Here is a 22,709-nt window from a genome sequence, read left to right as displayed (position 1 = left end):
AGGAATATGGTTGTATACATATAATAGGTCTATATATGTCTACATGAACATACACATGCATACCCATACATATGTCTGTATACACATCTGTATAGTGCAACATATATATGGCCATCTGTACGTCTCTTCATGTGTGCATATTTATACATATATATATATATATATATATATATATATATATATATATATATGTATATATATATATATATATATATATATATATATATATATATATACATATATATATATATATATACACACACAAACACATATATGTATATATAGATATACGTATATGTATATATAGATATATGTATATATAGCTATATATGTATGCACATCCTATGTGTACAGATATGCCTGGTTATGCTGGTATATATGTAGATCCCTATAACTATATGTGCATACATATCTATTCTGATATACTTACTATTGTCAAGATATATATATATATATATATATATATATATATATATATATATATATATATATATATATATATATATATAGATATCCATACATATATGTCCATAGGTATCTCTTTCTGTATATGTGTAGACATATCTTGCTATGTATATGTATATATCTGAGTGTTTATATGTATATCTATGTACATATACATATCAATCTATGTATGTTGATATGTATATGTGTATATATTTATATAGATATCTGGAGAATTATATATACACATGTGCTCACCATATGTCCTGAACATGGAGTGGAGCCCTACCTCAGCCCCTATAGTCCCAACTTCATAGTGCATGGGGATGTCAGGTATGTATTGCAGGTATGTTTGTAGACAATTGCTGCTGTAATAGGGATTGACTTCACAGACATGGTGTGTATGGGAGGTCACATCTGCTTTTAACATGTGCGCCATTGGCTACTGACAGACATCCTAAGGACAACATAGTACAGTACCACTGCTAGCACAATAATGCTCCTGTCGACTTCAGCAGAGATATTGCTCAATATATGTGGACAGTCTGACACACTCTGGACAGTCCTGAGGTATACACAGAACCCCTTAGTGCAAGACATGTGGACCAAGCCTGACAATGTGGATGTTAACAGCCATGTAGATGGGCATAACACGTACCTACTGGTATACATTTGCCCCCCATAGGTTATGCAATCACACACCCCTGTCTTTCCTGACACATAATAACCACTGGTACAGAGGTGCCATGGCCACATACTACCTACTAGTTATTGACATACATTTGTACTGCATCCCACTGCTTTTTCTGACATACATGACTGTTATGGTGGCCCAGCAGCAGTACATCTGGCAAGTGTCTAGAAATGACATCTCACGGGGTAAGTATACTAAGCTGCTAGGCATGTAGCAAAGCACTGTGCAGGCTACAGGCATACTGGCTCAACACTGGCCAACATTTCCTATGGGGGAATACACATGTACCTGCATATATAGCAGGCTCTACAGGCATGTCACAGCACAGAGTAACACACACCTGTGTGAAAGTGCATAACCACAACCAATGTGAACACAGCCACAGCCACATATGGTAAGCTACTGTAATATGACAGTATATGGACTATCTGTTCAACACCATCCTTATATGTGCCACTCACACACTAACCCAAAATATATTGGCCCACTTCACAGTGTGGTCCAATGCCTGTCTGTGGTATTGGACATGTGTGTGTTTGGCCTTACAAGCATGTACGCCGATAGGGTAACATACAGTGGAGCATCATGTAACATCAGATAGACCAGGACCAAGAACAATGACATCTACAATAGTATGTACATAGGCCAAGGTACATATTAACAATACACATACTGTCAACAATCACCATAAGTAGACAGACCTCAGTACTGTACACACAACCACAGAATGTCCAGGTTATGTCATCAAATGTAACCCCTACTATACATAACATGTGTAGCAGTCTGATATCTCACTGGCTTGTTATCAGATATGATGTCACTGAATATGGTCAACAGCACATATGCACCTTCTTACTGCATGACATATGTACAAAGAGTGACAGAGTTGTGGCTGGAGTCACAAACACAGGGCCTATATTGAAATGTTGCTGCGATAACCTCATACATTTACTGTTGTAACAGGGTTTGTTGCAACAACAGACTGCAATCCTCACACTACCTTTTGCAGTTCACAGATAGTTGCTCTGTGGGTAACACATGAAACACAATGCACCACACACTGCCCATTCTACAGATGACCCTACAAATGAAGGTTTCCTCATAAACATAGCACTGACATGACAGGTATTAAAACATGTAGGACAGCCATATCCACACACACCCTGTTAAACCAAGTTTACTCCATATGCAGTATAGCAGTACTTACAGTCTGTAGTCAGGTCAGGCACATCCCCCTCCTGGGTGTTGGCCTGTTTCCACAGTGTATGTTGTTAGAGGTAAATCCCCAATTCATCTGTGATGCTGTTTGCCAAACAACAGATTGATTTCCTGCTCACGGTGAATGAAAAGGCCCAACACCAACATGATGTTATATTGGAGTGTGTTACCATGTGATTGGCTATGGGAATGTTACCACATCTGTTCCACATGCAATCAGCTAGAGGAGGGCTGCAATCTGTGCAGCTGATCATGAGCATCACTTAAAATGCACATGCTACTGCCTAAGCAAAGCAGATGTAAGTCTCCACATCCACCAGAGAGGGTGTGAGAGAGGCAGACAGAGGCAAATATAAGTCAGTGAGGGGTGGGAGAGTAAAGCATAAGCATGTTTGTGTCACACACCTACCAGTACAGGGTATCAAATGCCTGATGACTATGTAGTGCTATCACATGTCTATACAGTTATTAGATGTGCCACATAGGTTACATGTTGAGGAGCCCTCCAAACTTATATGTGATGGAGAGTGACATTTGCAACAGTGATATGGTAGCTATACAGTAGGTGTGGTACACATGGCTGTCCCCATGAACAGGTGTCAGCATCAACGCAGCCACAATCTCACAGAAACGCACACACATTGACACACTTGGCAGGGCCCGGAATACAACTCATCACTAGTGAGATCGCCACAACACAGTACTGTGCAGGTATTACATGCACCACAGGGGGGTCATACGGAAGTTATATGGGCAAAGGATATGTGGAGGTGTCTGACATCAGACAGCATGCTTCAGTATGCCAATGGGGGTTGTAATGAGTGTGAATGTGGTCATAGGCATTGTACAACACACACACAGATACAAGGTGCCAGTACTGACATGGATGGGTGCATTGCTTCATGGGTGTGTAGTGGTTGACTGAGCCAGATGGCTATACAAGGATAGGTGATGGGTATATCTTGGAATCAGGCCACATGTCAATGGTCTGCAGTGTGGCTCAGGGATGTAGTATCTGGCTTTGCCCCACAGGTGGTTATTGTATTCACCGTCCAGTCACCTGGGTAACTATTGCGTGTGGCCAATACTGTGCATTGCTTGCCATGTATGTGTTCTTTTGTCCATGACATGGACAGTGTCTGGGATGTGCACAATTCCCACATGCATTTACAGTGACATGTGGAACTGTACCTGGGGTGTCTGGTCCATGTTGTGTGCACAGATTGTTATCATCAGATGTGCCAGTCCTGGCATCATGTGTCGCTAACTGTTAATGGACAGCAGGATGACCCTGCACCTACATTGATAGCATGATACCGGTATTCCCTGGTGTCAGTGGCATCTGTCCATACAGGGCATATTTTTCAGGCATGGTATGTTCTTTGTGGGTCATATTTGATGGCACCACAGGTGTGGCAGTTGTCCAGTGGGGAACATAGGGAAGGTGCACTGTTGGCATGTAAGTGCCTATTGTACAGATGGACAGGGTGCCATTCCCTCTGTAGCCCACTGCAATCACACCATAGTTACTATCAGTGGGCAATATGCAGGGTACTACTAACATAGCAGCTGTTGCCTAGGCAAGTGTGTGTGTGTGTGTGTGTGTGTGTGTGTGTGTGTGTGTGTGTGTGTGTGTGTGTGTGTGTGTGTGTGTGTGTATGAGACATGGGTTGAAAGTGTTCTCTGGGTAATACAAGGGTTGCTAAGTTTGTTTGCCTGGCCTTGACGTTACATGTAGGGGTATGGATTTGCACCCCAGCCTCTCCGCTATTTCATATCTGTTATCCCTGTATGGTGGACATTGTGATGTATGCTAGGGTCAACATATAAGACATTTGCAACCCCCACTCCACATGGAGTCCAGTTGTTATACACCCACATCCACCTCCACATAGGATACGAATGACAAACACAGACACACACACCTGTCATGTCTCAGACTAGAACTCTTACCTAACTAGTTTACTACACTACAGCACTACACAGTAATAGGATGCACCACAGAGAGTACTGGAGCACTCTTTCCTCAAAGGTGTATTTCACAGTGAATGACATCAGCAGGATTGCCAAAGTAGGGCATTTGAATTGTAGTGAGTGTGACTAGCCTAAAATGTATTGCTCCCTACACAAACATACACATAAATAGCCACAATTGCAATGTGTGGGAATAGAACCCCTACCAGGGTTCTATATCACACTACAGCATGAAGCTCTTATGGGATGTGCCACGGGGATTACTGAAGTACTTCTTCCCCAAAGGTGCATTTCACAGTGAATGACATCAGCAGGATTGCCAAAGTAGAGGATTTGAATTGTAGTGAATGTGACTAGCCTAAAACCCATTGCTTCCTATACAGACATAGACACACACAAAAGCGTCCCCAACTGCCATGTGTGGGAATTGAACCACTACCAGAGCTCTATATCACACTATAGCATGAAGCTGTTATAGGGCACACCACAAGCACTACTGGAGTACTCTTTCCTGAAAAGTGTATTTCACAGTGAATGACATCAGCAGGGTTGCCAAAGTAGGGAATTTGAATTGTAGTGAGTGTAATTAGCCTAAAATGCATTGCTCCCTATAGAGACATACACAAAAACATCCACAACTGCCATGTGTGGGAATAGAACCCTGACCAGAGTTCTATATCACACTACAGCATGAAGCTGTTATAGGACATGTCACGGGGATAACTGGAGTGCTTCTTTTCCAAAGGAGTATTTCACAGTGAATGACATCAGCAGGATTGCCAAAGTAGGGCATTTAAATTGTAGCGAATGTGACTAGCCTAAAATGCATTGTTTCCTACACAGACATAGACACACATGCACAGTTGCCATGCCTGGGATTAGAACTCCTACCTAACTAGTTGATCACACTACAGCAGTACGCAGTTATAGGATGCACCACAGATATTGCTAGGCTACATTTTTCCAAAAGGTGCATTTCACAGTGTATGACATCAGCAGCCTTGCCAAAGTAGGGCATTTGAATTGTAGTGAGTGTGACTAGCCTAAAAAGCATTGCCCTCTACACAAACAGACACACACACACAGACACACACAGTTGCCATGTCTGGGATTAGAACTCCTACCTAATTAGTTTATCACACTACAGCAGTATGCAGTTACAGGATGTACCACTGAGATGACTGGGCTATAGCTTTCCCAAAGGTGTATTTCACAGTGAATTACATCAGCAGCCTTGCCAAAGAAGGGCATTTGACTTGTAATGGGTGTGACTAGCCAAAGATCATTGCTCTCTCCACAGACAGAGACACACACACTGTTGCCATGCCTGGGATTAGAACTCCTACCTAACTAGTTTAACACACTACAGTAGTATGCAGTTATAGGATTCACCACAGAGATTACTGGGCTGCCCCTTTCCCAAGGGTGTATTTCAAAGTTGATGACCTCAGCAGGCTTGTCATAGTAGGGCTATGGGGAGGGCAGTGTGTGTGCATGAGCCATAACCTATTCATCTAGAGGTTGACACACCACATGCGGCCACACACATGGTTATATTCCACAGGTGCATGTATACAGCTGCTAGATGACTACTTGTACAGACATGTTGCACAGCTAGCACTTGCACCACATAGTTCGTAATGCTGACAGATACCGGTGGCTAATGTCTACAGTGAGTGACATCTGAACTTCATGTGTTTGTAGCCATTTGGCTGTGTGCTGGGTGGGACAGGCCTTATAATGGATTGCTCCTTGTCACAGTCGCTCCCTTCCATACATCTATGGACATCTACTTTTGGCTTATTATAGTGTGTTGTCCTTGGATATATGCCTGTATTCATATCCACTGTGTGTGCAAAGATGAGTGGTGCATACTGAGGAGTGTCTGCACTAACAACTGCAAATGCCAGATATGTCTGCTCCACTGATGTTTGCAGACATGGGCTTCATTTCTTTGTGTGTGTGAGCATGCCCAGTATGCCCTTCTGTATTGAATGTGTGGATCGATTCCAGGTAGTTTGCACTCCATTGCAGACCTTTGTGTTGTACACCTACAGGTAGCAAACTGTTTCTGCAGGGTATCTGTTGATCATTTGGCAATATGTGGACAAACTGTGCAGGGGATAGTGTGTACTGTAGGTGATTCTGTCTGTGCTGCTTCAGCTGCATGGTACTGCTGTTAGCAGAGATATTCAGACATGTGTGCTGTTATACACAGTGATGTTTTCTGTCCTCTTGTACTGTCTGGTGGACATTCTTGCTCACAGTGATGTCTTGGGGGACAAGGGTGACTGCAACTGTATCCGGTATTGTGGGCAGACACCTACGTGTTCATGGTAAGTTATGCCATTCTGGAGGGTGAGCTGCAGACACTTGCTGCTGGGTCTGTGTATCCGGTTCAGCACCTTGGTACAGTGCTGGCAGAGGAACCCATACTTGTACACCCATCAACATGACAGTATGGGCTTATCTTGCTGTGTCAATGCCTCACAACTGTACAGATTTGCACAGGTTACCCAGCGGTAGGGGCCATGGGCAAGACCCTAATCCTATTGTGGTGTACGGGCAGGTGGATAGCCACCCATTTATGTGTTTGCAGCCAGGGGTAGTGTGTGTACACAGCTTGGTGTTGGACCCTGCACATTACATGGTGCCCATGCTCCCACTGCACCTCTGTTATTCTAACCTCTTCCATACATTATGCATACATTCTCTAATAATTTCACTAAGGGTATCACCCCATCACAGTTGTGTGTTAGTGTTGGTCCACAGTTCATGTAAGTGGGACATGGTGGACATGTTACTGTGGTTTGTCCCCATGGCCTTGCATATGGCCTATGTGGAATGTGTTATGTTGTTATTTGGGTGTCCATGACTTAATATGCACGGGCAGTACGTGTGAGACACAGGCCTTTGGCAGAGGCCTGTGGGACATTAGGTGTTGCTGCGGGCCAGATGTGGCAGGCCGTTGCATTCTGTCAGTCCTATAGTCTCAGGCCATCATACAGTATATTCCCCTGGGGTGACAGGATAGGTGTGATAGGTGTTCATGCCAATACCGTCTATCTGTTTTTATCAGGTGGTATGGATGCTGGCAGAGTGATACCTACAGCTAGGAACACACCTGCATGGGATACCTGCACTGCATGCTGCATTCTTCCACTATTGCTATATACAGGTGGGGTCATACTGTACCCATTTCCCACAGCAGGGATATGACCAGAGAGGTACCTGTGAGTGGTGTTTGTGTGAGCTGGGTGCATGTGTACTATGGACACTACTTGCATCTGACACACATATATTTATTGGGCATTCCAGTTATGCTGGCATGTGCAGGTACATCAGCTGTTTCCCAATACATCAGTCCTACCTCTTTTGTGATCTGCAAGTATTCGGGCAGACATCACCGGTATCCCCTACTACAGGACCAGTTACTGTGATGAATACCTGTATGTACAATTCCAAGAGTGTCTCCTTTTCATAGTGACACAATATATACTGTATGTCTGGGGTACTTTATCCTGTCTACTGCTTGTATATCTAGCCTAACAGCCATGCCATGTCATTTTTTTAGATGATGACACATATTGCCACCATACATTTACAATGGCTTACTGCTAGCATGTGTTATACTGTTGGGGATTGTCTTTGGCACTGCAGTTGTGATGGCTTGTCCCTTTCATCAGCAGTAGTGGGCAATAGCCACCAGGTCATAACTCAACATGCACACATACTGACCACGCTCACACAATATGAAAAACACACCATCCTAACACACACAGACCTGCATATTGTGCAAATGCTACAACCTATCCTGCTACCTTGGCCACCTCTGGGCATCTGTGCTCCACTCATATTATACCTACTCATACATGTTACTACATTTCTACACAGGATTGGGGGGCACACCTGACTGTTACTACATTTCTACATAGGATTATGGGGGGACAAACCTGACTGTGTCTACATTTCAACACAGGATTGGTGGGCACACCTGCCTGTTACTACACTTCTACACAGGATTGGGGGGAACATCTTCCTGTTATTACATTTCTACACAGGATTGGGGGCACACCTGACTGTCACTACATTTACAGTGGATTGGAGGAAGGGGCACACCTGACTGTTTCTACATGTCTACATAGGAGTGGGGGGGGCACACCTGACTGTTACTACATTTCTACATAGGATTGTGGGGGGACACACCTCACTGTTTTTACATTTCTATACAGGGTTGGGGGGCACACCTGACTGTTTCTACATGTCTACATAGGAGTGGGGGTACACCTAACTGTTGCTACATTTCTACATAAGATTGTGGGGGACAAACCTGACTGTGTCTACATTTCTACACAGGATTGTGGGGCACACCTGACTGTTACTACATTTCTACACTGGATTGGGGGAAGGGGCACACCTGACTGTTTCTACATATCTAATAGGAGTGGGGGGGCACACCTGACTGTTACTACATTTCTACATAGGATTGTTGGAGGACACACCTGACTGTTTTTACATTTCTTCACAGGGTAGGGGGGCACACCTGACTGTTTCTACATGTTTACATAGGATGGGGGGCACACCTGGCACTTGTACACATATGGTATGGCTGTACTGGTATGTCAGGTACTCCATTTAATTATGTATTCTAACCTGTCATGCTAACTAGAGGCATATCAGTGTACTACAGGTCTTAGCTTTGGTTGCCCTACATATTAGTGTCTGACTTCCTACCCTTCAGAACTAACATCCCACTGCCTGACCTGCTGCAGTCTGTCTGTGTAGGCCTGATGGGGAGGTTACCCATAGGCATCATTCAGAGGCTATAGCACAGCCACTGTTTGTCTTTGTTTACACCTGTCCTGCTGGCTGAGACTGTTGTTGGGTATGTGAACCTCCCTGACTGGCATGTGTGAGTCATTTGGATACACATGTCACCCAGCACATTTCCTCCAGTAGGTTTTGTCACCCTGTGTAGTAATGGCTATTATGGTGACTCCAGTATTAACAGGTGTCATGGTGCCATTATGGGTGTCTACTATCTGCTGGCATACCATTCAGCCACTCGATTCTGTTGCATGCTTACATCCATACCATAGATACAGGTAATGACACATTATACTCCATTCGGCAATAGGTAGGTTGATTGATTTACCTTATGGGGGTGCCAGTATTGAGGATGGTGCTGGAGGGCTGCCTATGTTGGATGCACATAGTATACTCCCTATACGCGGTTAAGCACAGGTAGTGTCATGTTTGGCATCCCTTTTACTGTATGTGCGAGTCAGAGAGAGTTGTCATTCCCTGGGTCCCTACTGTGTTAGTGTATGTGCTATGCGTTGCCTCTTTGCCAAGGCCAGGGCATACTAGGCATGCCTCCATCTATCTACTGGGGCAGGCTCAGTTTGTTCCTCCTCCGAGTCACTCTGTGTCTGTGCAGGCCTTGGCATTGGTGGGGGGCTGTGTGGCCCTGCCCTGTGCTGTTCCTGCTGCAGCTGTTTCTGGAGGATCATATTGTGTAGCATGGCACATACCATAAAAATTTGAGTACATGTACCTCGTGAGTACTGCAAGGTTCCACCGGATTTGTCCAAGCACCGGAATCGTGACTTGAGCATCCCAAACACATGCTCTATTATAAGTCTGGTCTGTGCGTGTGCCTCATTATGGCGTTCTTGTTCAGGTGTGTGTGCATTTTTGATGGGTGTCATCAGCCACGGCTCCAGTGCATAACCAGCATCCCCCACTAGGTGACTGTAAGGGATGTCCCCATTGGCAAATCTATGGTACAGCTGTGTCAGATGCCAGATGTGGGAATCGTGATACCTTCCAGGGCAGCCAGCACACACATTCATTATAATGCCCTGGGCATTGCACACGACCTGGCATTTCATGGAGGGGAAGCACTTGCGGTTGATGTAGACCCTACCCTTATCACCAGGTGGTGATTTGATGCATATGTGCGTGCAGTCTATAGCACCCACTACCTCAGGGTATTCTGCTATTTGGTGGAAGAGACACATATTGCTGGCTGGCACCTCACAGGTGTTGAGGAAATATACGTGCTCACCGGCATGTGCTGACATGGCATCCAGGAACTGGTGGAATACTCTGGATGCTGATGCCTGTGAGATCCCCATGATATCCCCAGTTGAGCTTTGGGAGGTACCTGTGGCTAGTATTCCTAGGCCTACACATATCTGATACCCACTGGGATGGGTTCCCCTCTGTTAGTTTGGTATGTCAGGTGTGACCAGCACAGCTAAACAATTTGCTGTAGGAGGTCCCTGTCCACCCTATAGTGCTCCACTATCTGCAGCTCATGTAGCCCCAGGTAGGTTACCCTGGGTCTGTACACTCTTCTTCGTCTCCTCACTGTGGGTTGATCGACAACATTCACATCCTCACCACCCTTAGCCTCTTGCACATGTTGTTGTATGATGCCTGCTGCAGCCACTATCATTTTCTTGTTTTGTTTGTTAAACGTTCCCCACTTGTATACACCAGTGATGTATAATATGGGAAAAACCAGAGGGGAAGGTGTTTGCATAGTTTATAGTAGTGTGCTGGGCTGGTCTGCTGCCTGTGTAATTGGCTGATTCTGATGCATTTCACCTGCCAGCTATGCTAGTTCTCCTTGATTAACTTCCAACTACTGTTTTTCCTTCCCATTGCCTTCCTTTTTAAGCCCAGGGGCACGCCGCGCAAACACAGTGCTCAAATGTGCACAGAGCTGCTATTTCCTGGTTTACTTTGTTTTTTTCTTTAAAACCTGGTGAGTGGCGTGCACACCCGCTTAGGCAATGTAATGAGTGCTGGGCAGCCTCAGACACACCCCCTTGCCTAGCTGTGCTAAGCTAGGAGCAAACCTGAGCCACAGGGCTCTAATCTGCTTACAGTATGCCTGACACACCCCCTATGATGTCAGCTAACTCCTAGGCTTGCACCAAGCTATTCCTGCTCTTACACTGTTGGGAGCTGACTAGCATGCTGGGGAAATCTAGGATTCACTATCATTCCCCTGATTTGCATAGTATTGCCTGCTAATGCATAGTTACATGTCTCACACTGAGCCTCCCCCCTTAGTAACCACTAATCACTGGCCATGTTGTCTTCTGCCTGCCATTCACTATAATGACAGAATATTGATTTTAGTTAGAATGCTTATTTTAGGTTTATTTTCTTATCCCCCCACCCCCCGATCCCATTTGCAAGTCACTGTCCTATGCTTAAACAGCTGAGATCGGCTAAAAAAAAATAAAAATTGATTTTTTTATTTTTTTCAACTGTTTTCCATGCCAATGGCCTTATACTTGGCCATTGTCATGCTTTCTAAATGATATCCACACTTTATCTGGAGCTGTCATGTCTCAGTTTTGGAATTTGCAGAAATGTACTTTGTTACTGGTGGAGTATATTTCAGCAGATTATACTACTCCTGCATGGTCAGTTTCTGGCTTCCTGGATCGCAAATTCACCTCATTTGCATGGATTTCTCCTGCAAGTGGGGTAATTTGCATACAGGGGCTGAGTCTGTGCAGGACTAGTGCAGGAGCGTCCGTGCATGCACCTACAGGCTATTCCTGGATCGCACGGCAGACATATTGCCTGCTGGAGCTCCTGCACCGATCCTGCACACCATGGAAGGCTTGCAGAATCTGGGGGACTGTTTTTTTCTTTATATTGAACAATATTTGTCTACATCTCAAAGGTCAAAGATGCATCTGTACCCCCCAAAATAAATACAATGCCAAAATGAAGAATAAATCTCTGAGGTGGAACTTAGATATAAACATACTCTATAAAAAAAGGAAAAAAAATAATTGCGTGCAAAAATATATTTAATTCTCAAGATTCTGAAAGTGCTCTGGTAAACTTAACAGGGAACTCTGCACCCTGATCTAATCAAATAAAGCTATATATAAACTAAAACTAGTCGCCCTGGTGAAAGATAATCACAAAGTCTCTTTCACTATGTTAGAAACCTCAGAAACAGTGAACAGCACATTGTTTGGCTAATAGTAAATGATATCACATACCCGGATCAAGAGAACAGAACTAATGTAGTAGCAGGCAGATTTAGCTCAAACTTCATCCCTTTTCCTCTTCTATATTCCCAGATCATGTACCTACATGCACACCTTCCCCTCAAATTTCCCAAGAATAAGTCCTCAGTGCTCTATCCAGGGCTAAATTCCCTACTTCTATGAAGCCAGATAACATACTTGGCTGTCTACTAGTCAGCCTAAAAAAGGACTTGTTAGACCCCTGCAGAGGTCATTCAGTATCAGCCACCAAAATGGCTTCATGCTGGATGAATATAGGACAACAACAGTCATCCCCTTACACAAAGGTGGGGCATTAACTAACCTAACCCAGATAATTATAGACCCATAAGCCTGACCAGATTTATCTGTAAGGCTATGTAAAGGATTGTAACAGAATTAATAAATAAGAACATAGGCAACCAATAAACTATTTAACTAAGCCAGTAAGGAATTATTAAGTGGAGAAACAGCCTATTTAAACTGGTTGACTACTTCTAGATAATTAATAAGCAATAGATGAGGATAAATAGGTATATACCATATATGTAGACTTTGCAAAGGCATTTATCACAATCCCACATTCAGGCATCATAGATGCACTCTCCCAGTTAAATGTAAATCCCTATATAGCTAATTGGATAGTAAATTGGCTCCTAAATAGTAACCAGGAAATTAGGGAGGGCAGTTCTTCCTCCACATAAAGATGTGTCACTAGTAGTGTTCACATGCTTCAGTCCTTTGGCCACTCTTCTTTGACATTTAATTCATGGAGGTTAAAGAAAATGTTAAGGGTTAATGGCCAACTAAATTTGCAGATGACTGTAAACTTGTTACCATCATAAACTCCCCAGAGGATGCCAAGAGGGCCTCTCCCAAACAAATCACTATTGTCAAAATCACAGACTAAAACTAAATGCCAATAAATTTATAAGAGTATCCTTTGGTAAGCACAACTACCCTTGCAACTATGACATTGACGACAAACACATGAAAGTTGATCCCCTGTACAAGTATTCTAAACTTATTCTGACAACAAACTATTTTTTTGATCACCCCATCTCTGCTATGATGAGGAATTCTATTTTCATCACACAATGTATGTGTAAATATATGTTATCCCAGGTCTAGGGGTGTAGTAATTCAACTGTACTTGGCTGTCATTAGGCAAATCATTGAGTATAAAGACCCATTTCGGTATGTGTTTTTTCCAATCACTTGCCACAGTTGGAAGGACCATAACTTTTTCCTCACTAAAAAATCAAGGAGCTAAATCCTAAAAAAATATGCAGACCATCTCAAAGCTTTGTACACCTCATTGGTATCATATAGGCTACTAAGATGTAACCTCTGCCTCTCATTTAGTGCTTTGCCAGGCCCTGTCTTGTCAGACCTATTACACATTTGCAAGTCCACTTGTAAAATAAACACAAAATCAAGGGATCTCAATTTCTTTTGCAACATAAACAAGACATGTTGGAGGAAGAAATACATATCAGAGAGAATACCAAATGTATGGAATAATTTTCCACTCCATGTAAAGCAAAGCAAAGAACTTTTCTTGCTCAATTCAAATGAGTCTTGGATGACTGGAATGGAAACCATAAATTCACCCCAAACTTAGCACCCATGTCTCTTATGGAAAGGGTCAACAAGTAAATGTATCAACATATCCTTGTTCTACCCACCTCTTGGTTATTCATCCACAAAATATAAGGACTAAATATCTACCATGGAAATGTAAGGCTGGGCTTCTTAAGATCCTCAAAGAGCAATAGCATCATTAATACCTACAAAGATAGGTATGCCACCTCTATGAAACTGTTCAAAAGGAGTCTGGACTAATGGATGAGGCACTGTAAATTCTTACCTGATATAGCACCCTCAGGCCTCCTGGACATGGGCAGTCATTACTAAATACAGTCCTGGGTATTGACTAGAGTATCCCTGGTATTACATTGGGATGAAACGGCTAGGCTTGAAAGGACCTCTGAGTCGATAGCCTGGTAAACGCCTATAATCCTATGATCTTATGATATCTATATAGCTATATAATAATACACACATAAAGATAGATAGATAGATAGATAGATAGATAGATAGATAGATAGATAGATAGATAGATAGATAAAGATATATGGATCTGTGTAAATTGCTTGAATACACATTTATCTGACACATAATTGACCTAAATATGTTGACCTAAAATGCAAGACGTCAACAACACTTTTTTGTGAAAATATTTGATCTGATCTTATTTAATTAACAGATGGGAAGTAAAAGCAGGCACAATCAGGAAATATGATGTTGTAGGGAACATAGAGTCCACCAATGGATTGCTTTAAGCAGTGCAAACTAGATATACATCTGTCTAGCACATAACAGAGATCAGTACTGTTTCATTGTACCTCACTGCTGGCACAATGTCTCAGTGCACAGTGACAGTGATTCCTTGGTTTAAGAGCTTTCTCCTGTCTATATACACACACACACACACACACACGCACACACATATATATATATATGTATATATATATGTGTGTGTGTGTGTGTGTGTGTGTGTGTGTGTGTGTGTGTGTGTGTGTGTGTGTGTGTGTGTGTGTGTGTGTGTGTGTGTGTGTGTGTGTGTGTGTGTGTGTGTGTGTGTGTGTGTGTGTGTGTGAGTGCATATTTTTAGGGGGTGCAGGAGGCTGGCCAGCCTGCAAAAACACTTGAAGTTAACTTTTTCATAAGATCACAAACTCAGTAATTCTCCTTCCTTATTAGTGTGTTGGCTATATTCTTTTTTTTTTCAGACATATTGTGTTTAGAGCAAATATTTTCACAAAAAAATGTGCTGTCCAGTTGTAGTTTATGTATGTTTGTTTAGGTGGGCTATGCATTAGACAAATGTGCATATGTGTATTTCAGCAATTTACCCCCCCCCACACACACACACACTATATATATATCTATATATATATATATATATATATATATATATATATATATATATATATATATATATATGTGCGTGTGTGTGTGTGTGTATATATATATATATATATATATATATATATATATATACACACATACACACACACACACACACACACACACACACACACACACATGTATTCTATATATATATATATATATATATATATATATATATATATATATATATATATATATATATATATATATATATATATATATACACACACACACACACACACACACACACACACACACACACACACACACACACACACACACACACACACATATATAGATGGGTCTACCATACATGATCGAAATTTCAAAAAGCTGAAACCCGTATGGCCAAGACCATACATTCGACTTTTGAAATTTTGAACGTACAAAAAAAAAAACTACCTACACATTGCTAGCAGAGGGGCAAGCACCTCTGCACCCACATTGTTGGGCTGCGCCCCCCACACCTCCTACTATTTAAATATACCAACTTCAAGATCACACTACAGTGCGGCAAATGGAAATTTTCCCTTTCGAGCTATAGGGAACTGTCCATTCAGAACGTTCGAACTTCCAAAAGTCGATCATATGGTCTTGGACATATGAAAGTAGGCCTTTTGGAAGTTCGAGCATCTGTAGGTGACCCATATATATATATATATATATATATATATATATATATATATATATATATGTATATGAGTGTGTGTGTGTGTGTGTGTGTGTGTGTGTGTGTGTGTGTGTGTGTGTGTGCAGATATTAGAGTGCAACAGTATATAAAGTAATGCATCGATATCTAGTCTCTAAAACAGCTTACAGTCACTAAAGTTTGAATACATAAAGTTTTTGAAAAGATCCACTCAACAGTGCCTTTTCTGTTCAAGTTTTAGGGATATCTTCCAAACATCATACTTCAGGGCATCCTGCAGCCTGGTTCCTCCGTTCAGACTTAATTCCCATGAAGACACCTTGACACAATCAGTTCTTGACCCTGGATTCAGGAAAATAAGAATCTGGCATTTGCTTTATTCTGTGTCACTTATATTTCTCAGAAGGCACTGTTTATTGTTGAGAGTTGCCTGTCTGTCTGCTCTTTCTTCATCTTTAAGTTATTGGGTTCTGTATGCTCAACAGCCACCGCAGCCAGACCTATTGCACTAATAAAGGGATTGTGCACGTGAGACAGCCTGTTGAAGTTAATATAACTACAGCCTGGATGTTTTTTAGTACAATTGCTGTACAGCTGGAGAGTTAACACATAGTAGGACTGTTTGGAATTACTGATTTGCTTTCTACAATGGTATTGAAGAGGAACATGGTCTGTAACCAGTGTAAATTCTCTTCCTAGTAGGTAGTATTTGAGGATGGTCAGGCCATCCTTGAGTGCTAAATACTCCCTCTCTATTGTGGAGTATTGCTTCCTGTTGTTGCTGTTGTACTTTCAGCCAGTATAAGAGGCAATGGGTTCCTTACCTTCCACTACATGAGACAATACCAAACTGGTGCTCACTTCATAATTTTGATATGTACTGGGAACTATTAGAAGAAATAAAGGGCTTCCAGTACAGCTTCCAATCAGAGCAACCTTTTCCAGTTTCCTTAAGACCTGTTCAGCCTCATTTGACCATTTTCAGTGGAGCCGTACCTTTAGCTAGCTCATTAGTCTGGGACACATTTGTCATAATAGCCCACCAGGCTTAAAAATGCCTTAACCTACATTTCTGTAGTGAGTGTAAGCCCATGCTGAACTGCCTTATTTTCTCAGTCTGGGGTTTTACAATCCTTCTGCCTATTATATTGCCCAAATAATTGGCTTCTGCTAAGCCTACCCTGGTTCATAGGTAGATACTATAGATGCAGCCTGCTCAAAGTCACATAATAGGCAAATAAATGCTGACAGAATCAACCCATAAGCCACAAGAATGAGTTCCTTAACAGCTATAGTCTTAATCTTCTCTGCTACCTGCCAGAATACCATTCACTTCACTCAGTTAGCTGTCAACCCATCTTAGATGAAGGAATTACAAACACCTTGGACTTTAAGGAGATGACATGCCCAGTCTGAAGAAGATATACAATGCCATCCACGAAGGTTGCTGCATATCTCGTATGAGATCTTAGAATCTACTCCATCAGACTGTCAAATGTAGACAGTGCTTTGTTCAATAAATTCTTACACTGTATCATGATATATCCATAATATTTAAAGATGATAATTAATTTTGCAAACTCATTACAAAACCTTATAGCCCTGTCAAGATCAGGGATTGGTCAACAAGGCTGTACCACTCACTTTGCTCCATGGCACATTTAATCATTTCTGTATTTCTTCCCAGACTGCTGTATGGTGAAATTCTGGTACAAGTTATGGTTTCAAATGTACTTTTCTGCCATACACAGTTTCTGTATTGTGCTGTATTAAACTGGTTCAGACAGGAAACTATGGGAAAATGTTCTCATTTCTAAATTATTTTTCATCCTGTTTTTGACATATGGATACCCCCCCCCCCCAATTTTAAGTTTACTACATGCTGTGGGGTCTTAAATTCTATTAATGCACTTACTACAGAAACTTCAGTTTTCCCCCAAGGCTTTGGAACATTTATATAACATAGCAGGTCTTATTTTTTGATTTTCCATGGTTATCTTATCTTATAATTCACTTTACTTACCTTTTGTACAATTTCAAAAGTCCTCTGCCACTTTTCAAGTAACTTGTATTTAAAAGTGGGTGCTAACAAAAGTACTGTTTCTCCTGGTTTGAATTCTATGAGACAAGTCTTTGGCTGTTTGTCAGGCAAAAGTTCAAACAGTGTGAATCAAGCTAAAAATTGGGATGTGTCTCATAGCAAAGAGAATATATGTAACAGATCATCCAGATTTTTCCTCTCTACCTCTGTAGTCTTCTATAACACACTTTTTAAATTTTACTAAAGCAGTCAACTAGCTTACCTATCGGAGGGTAGTATACAAATGTCCATAGTTGTTTTACTTTAAATAAACTACAGAGTTCATGTAGTACTCTGGATATGAATAGGGTTACTTTGTCAGTGAAAACTCCTGAATAATTCCTATCCTAAGAAAATCAGCATTAGTTCCTTTGCTATAGCAGTTATATTGGCTCTTTGTACAGCTACTGCCTCAGGCAATTTCATTGCATTATCAGTAATTACTGGGATATACAGATGGCTCTTACTCAGATATACAGGGGGGCTTGTGATGTCTATTTCCATGGATAGCATACTCAAAGTGAGTAAGGATGCCAAAGGGTTGTTAAATCTTGGAATAGGTGCTGTCAATTGACACTAAAGGCAGGCTGCAAAAATGTTCTCTACATCCTTCACAATACTAGACCAGTAAAAATCTAGCTAAAATCTAACTGAATTTATGGCTTTTACTTTATCCATTCCTAAATTTCCACCCATAGTTATTTGAGTCTGCTAACTGATGCAAGCTATTTTCCAATGAGAGATTATAGTCAGGCAGATGGTAGGGAAAAAACAGATAAGATGCAGAGGAATAGTAAATACCAGTTAAATAAGGCAGTGCTCTCATTAAAATGTAAACTGCCAACTATAACAGGAAAGAGGCAACCTTCTGGAGAGTTTGCAAGAAGGGAAGTCATTGGCTAAGAACAGAAAATTGTGGTGATGGAAGAAGAAAAGACTTCTTACAAACCAGAGCTGATTTTGATTTATAAACTAGTATGTGGGTATTTTAAAGTACAGAAAGAACACAAAAAGGAAGGATATGGGATATTTAAGTGAAATTTACTTAAAAAATGCTGTGAGTTTTAGTCTTTAACAAATTCTGAATAATATGACAGGTAAATGGGCATCACTGAACTATTTTTTTCCCCCTGCTTCATGACATGACCATGTCAGCAAACAAATCTGATATCAAAGCTTTTAATATCCATGGGATCTCAAGCAAAAACATCACAGACAAGTTACTGGATTGGGCATTTCAGTTATGTCAGACTGTAGATATGATACATGTTTTAAACATGCTTTAAATATGGTCAGTCATGAGACGTAACACTGTATACTCCGATCAGTGCAGAACTGAAGTCAGTTCAAAGTTAAGAAAAACATGCATTCTTGGGTCAGCACTAAAAGCAAATAAGGATGTAAAGTCATCAACCAAGTGTGACTTTTTCCATCACAGCAGAGTGGATCGTTGCTGCCTGGTATGGGTCTATATTAAAATACCGAAACCTCACTTACGTGAATACCTAAATGCTGACACATAAATAGGGTACCGCGAAAACACAGAACATCCTGAAGCACAAAATTCGAAATATCGAATTGCCATAGTTGGCCAACCCCACCACCCGCTACGTACTACCTACCCATATTAAATAGATAATCCACACTTCCCCATAGCTACACTTCACCCATATATCCCATATCCTAATCAAACCTTCACTGCACACAAATGTATCTAACTATAAACAAGCAACACCCAACTATGGGAAAAGTATAATTTACGTATACATTCAGCTACACAACTATATTTCTATACATACACGTAACATAACCCTACTTCTAACCCTAAAGTAAAGGTTGTATGTATTATTATGTATGCACTTACCTTAACCTGCACCCTAACCCTATAGTCCATAACTATGACGCATTTACGTTAGGGAGTTATACCGCATAAGGGCCAACTATGACAATTCAATATTTCAAATTTTGCTCTTCAAGGCCTTCAGTGTTTTCGTGGTTCACTATTTATGTGTCGGTGTTTAGGTATTCGCGTAAGTGAGGTTTCGCTATTTTAATATAGACCCGCCTGGTACTAATGTTTGGGACTGTGTCATTTTCAACAGCAGATCAGTACTGTCCAATCACGGTGAGGTCATCAAGGAACGCAGAGCTAGTCTTCCGTGTGCTATATTCATTCTTGCAATACTTATGCATATATAAAGATAGATAGATAGATAGATAGATAGATAGATAGATAGATAGATAGATAGATAGATAGATAGATAGATAGATAGATAGATAGATAGATAGATAGATAGATAGATAGACAGATAGCTATACAGATCTACTTGTAAAGCTTGAACTTTCAAAACTTTGAACTTCAATTGGCCGAAACCAGAAGATTGAAGTTTTGCAACTTCGAAAAAAAATAAATACAAAAATAAAAACATTTTTTTTTTTACATTTTTGCAAGGTGAAGCCCCCATGCACCCCCCACACCCCCTGTTAAATAAATATACAAATTCCAAGATCACACTACAGTGAGGAAAATTGTAAATATCTCATTCCGCACCTGTACTGTGATCTCTATTCAAAACATTCAAAGTTTCAAAACTTGGATCTTATGGTCTTGGCCATTTAACTTCGAACTTCTGAAGCCATATATAGATATGGATATAGATAGCAATAGATTGATTGGTGTGTGTGTGTGTGTGTGTGTGTGTGTGTGTGTGTGTGTGTGTGTGTGTGTGTGTGTGTGTGTGTGTGTGTGTGTGTGTGTGTGTGTGTACTTTAATTTCCTCATTTAAGAGACTCCTGAGGCATTTGAAGTTATCCCACAATAAGTTACTTAATGTATTACAGCTACAGAGCTATTTTACTAATACAGAATGGAGCTAATCATGAAATTTAATTTCTTTTTGAGACGTTTTCATTTTTCTGTATATTTTCCTGAGAAAAGTAGCTAATGTCTTTCGGCTTTTCCTGTTAGGGGTCGCCAATATTTTCCTGAGAAAAGTGGTAATCAAAAAACAATTTTTCTATCTCCAGAAGGTGCTGTTTGGGAATAACAATTATTATTCATTTCAAAATATGGCTATAAATAAATAACAATGGAAACTATATAACATTAACTTTGTTTTATAGTGTATGCAACTAAATACAAAACTGAAGAATGATAAATGTAAAATTAAAAAAATCATATGTTGAAGAAGAAGAAGGATAGCTTACTCATTTTTTCTTGACTTCACATTGTTTTCCAGACACACGAACAGGCACACACCAACACACACACACACACACACACACACACACACACACACACACACACACACACACACACACACACACACACACACACACACACACACACACACACACACACACACACACACACACACATCATGACGAAGGCACCCTAGGAGGGAACTAAATCCAAACAATGTGCACTGTTATGTAGCATTGTTAAACCTGTAAACATTTAACTTAAATTCTTTCACTCAAATGTCAGTATTTTGGACTGAAGCGCGTATCATTCTTCAGGTAGTTTAAAGAAATTAATTCTGAGTGAGAATAACTGTGACTTACCTACACAAAAGTCACATATAGCCAAGCTCAGAAGATACAGGTTGCTCTGTGTTCTAAGTCTTTCATCTACCACAAAGGCAAGAAAAATCAAAGCATTTCCAAGTGTTATCAAAACTGCTGCAGTTGCCATTATTACAGCAAGAACCACTAATGTAGCACCAGTAAACTGAGGAAGAAGAGCAGTTTCAGGATACAAACCGTCATTGGAAGCTGAAGTAGTTATGGAGAAAAAAGCCAAGGTACTTGAGTTAAAAATACCAATTACTGCGTCCATGGCTTATTTTCACAATTAATTTGAGTTATAAAATATTAAATACATATTTTTTCCCCTGACATACTTAATTTTACATTTAAATAAAATATCTAAGTAAATCTTTAGCTATGCATGCAAGAGTCTGCCACTGTTTTATTCTTATTCTTAACATTAACATATATGGACCACAATCAATATAGTGCTCTTTTATAATAATGTGGCCACTTCCTTATTTTCCTGTAAAACTCTGCCTCGTGGGATTAAATGCTCCTTACAGTAATTATGTGCTTTACCTTGAAATGTATCTTTTGATTGCCTGTAACTATTAAATTAGAAAACATCAGTGGCATATACATAGGGAACTGATTTCAGGTAGCACAGGGAGAGAAAAAACATTTCACTGAGTGGACTTTTACACCTTACATTTATGGCAGACATAGTTTCTTTAAAGCAAGTGAAAATCATTCTGATGTAAACAATCACCAAAGCACTGACACTTGTTAACTTTCTTTTTATTATTTTTCATTTGGTAACAAGAGATTACTGTTCCAACAAGACACTTGTTTTCCAGAATATTCAATAAAATACAGTCTGATAAATCAAGCAGAGGTGCAGAAAACATAAAAAAAAATATATAATGCTGTTTACTGTTTACTGTGAATGTGTGATTTTTTTACTTTTGCATCATCTTAAAAGTACTCAATTGTATTTATTACTGCTTGGTGTAACTCATTCTAATCCTTCTGGTTTAAACACTTGGGCTTCGGACCAGTTGTTTTGCACTGAGAGGGTTTGTGGTCTGCACTGTAGTG

The 22,709-nt window shown here is 40.7% G+C and overlaps 1 protein-coding gene across 1 annotated transcript in view; it reads right to left on the bottom strand.

Annotated features, from left to right (window-relative positions):
* LOC122797035 (histamine H3 receptor-like) overlaps window positions 1-21,918 on the bottom strand; it is a 214,212-nt gene extending 192,294 nt beyond the window's left edge. Inside the window, exon 1 of the mRNA XM_044065807.1 lies at window positions 21,645-21,918. Within this exon, the coding sequence (XP_043921742.1) occupies window positions 21,645-21,918 (274 nt within the window). The remainder of the gene's footprint in view (window positions 1-21,644) is intronic.
* Window positions 21,919-22,709: the final 791 nt, after the last annotated feature.

This window comes from Protopterus annectens, chromosome 3.part0, assembly GCF_019279795.1.
Source record: "Protopterus annectens isolate FY-2018-M chromosome 3.part0, PAN1.0, whole genome shotgun sequence".
Classification (NCBI taxonomy): domain Eukaryota; kingdom Metazoa; phylum Chordata; order Ceratodontiformes; family Protopteridae; genus Protopterus; species Protopterus annectens.
This window is presented reverse-complemented; position numbering and strand designations above follow the sequence as displayed.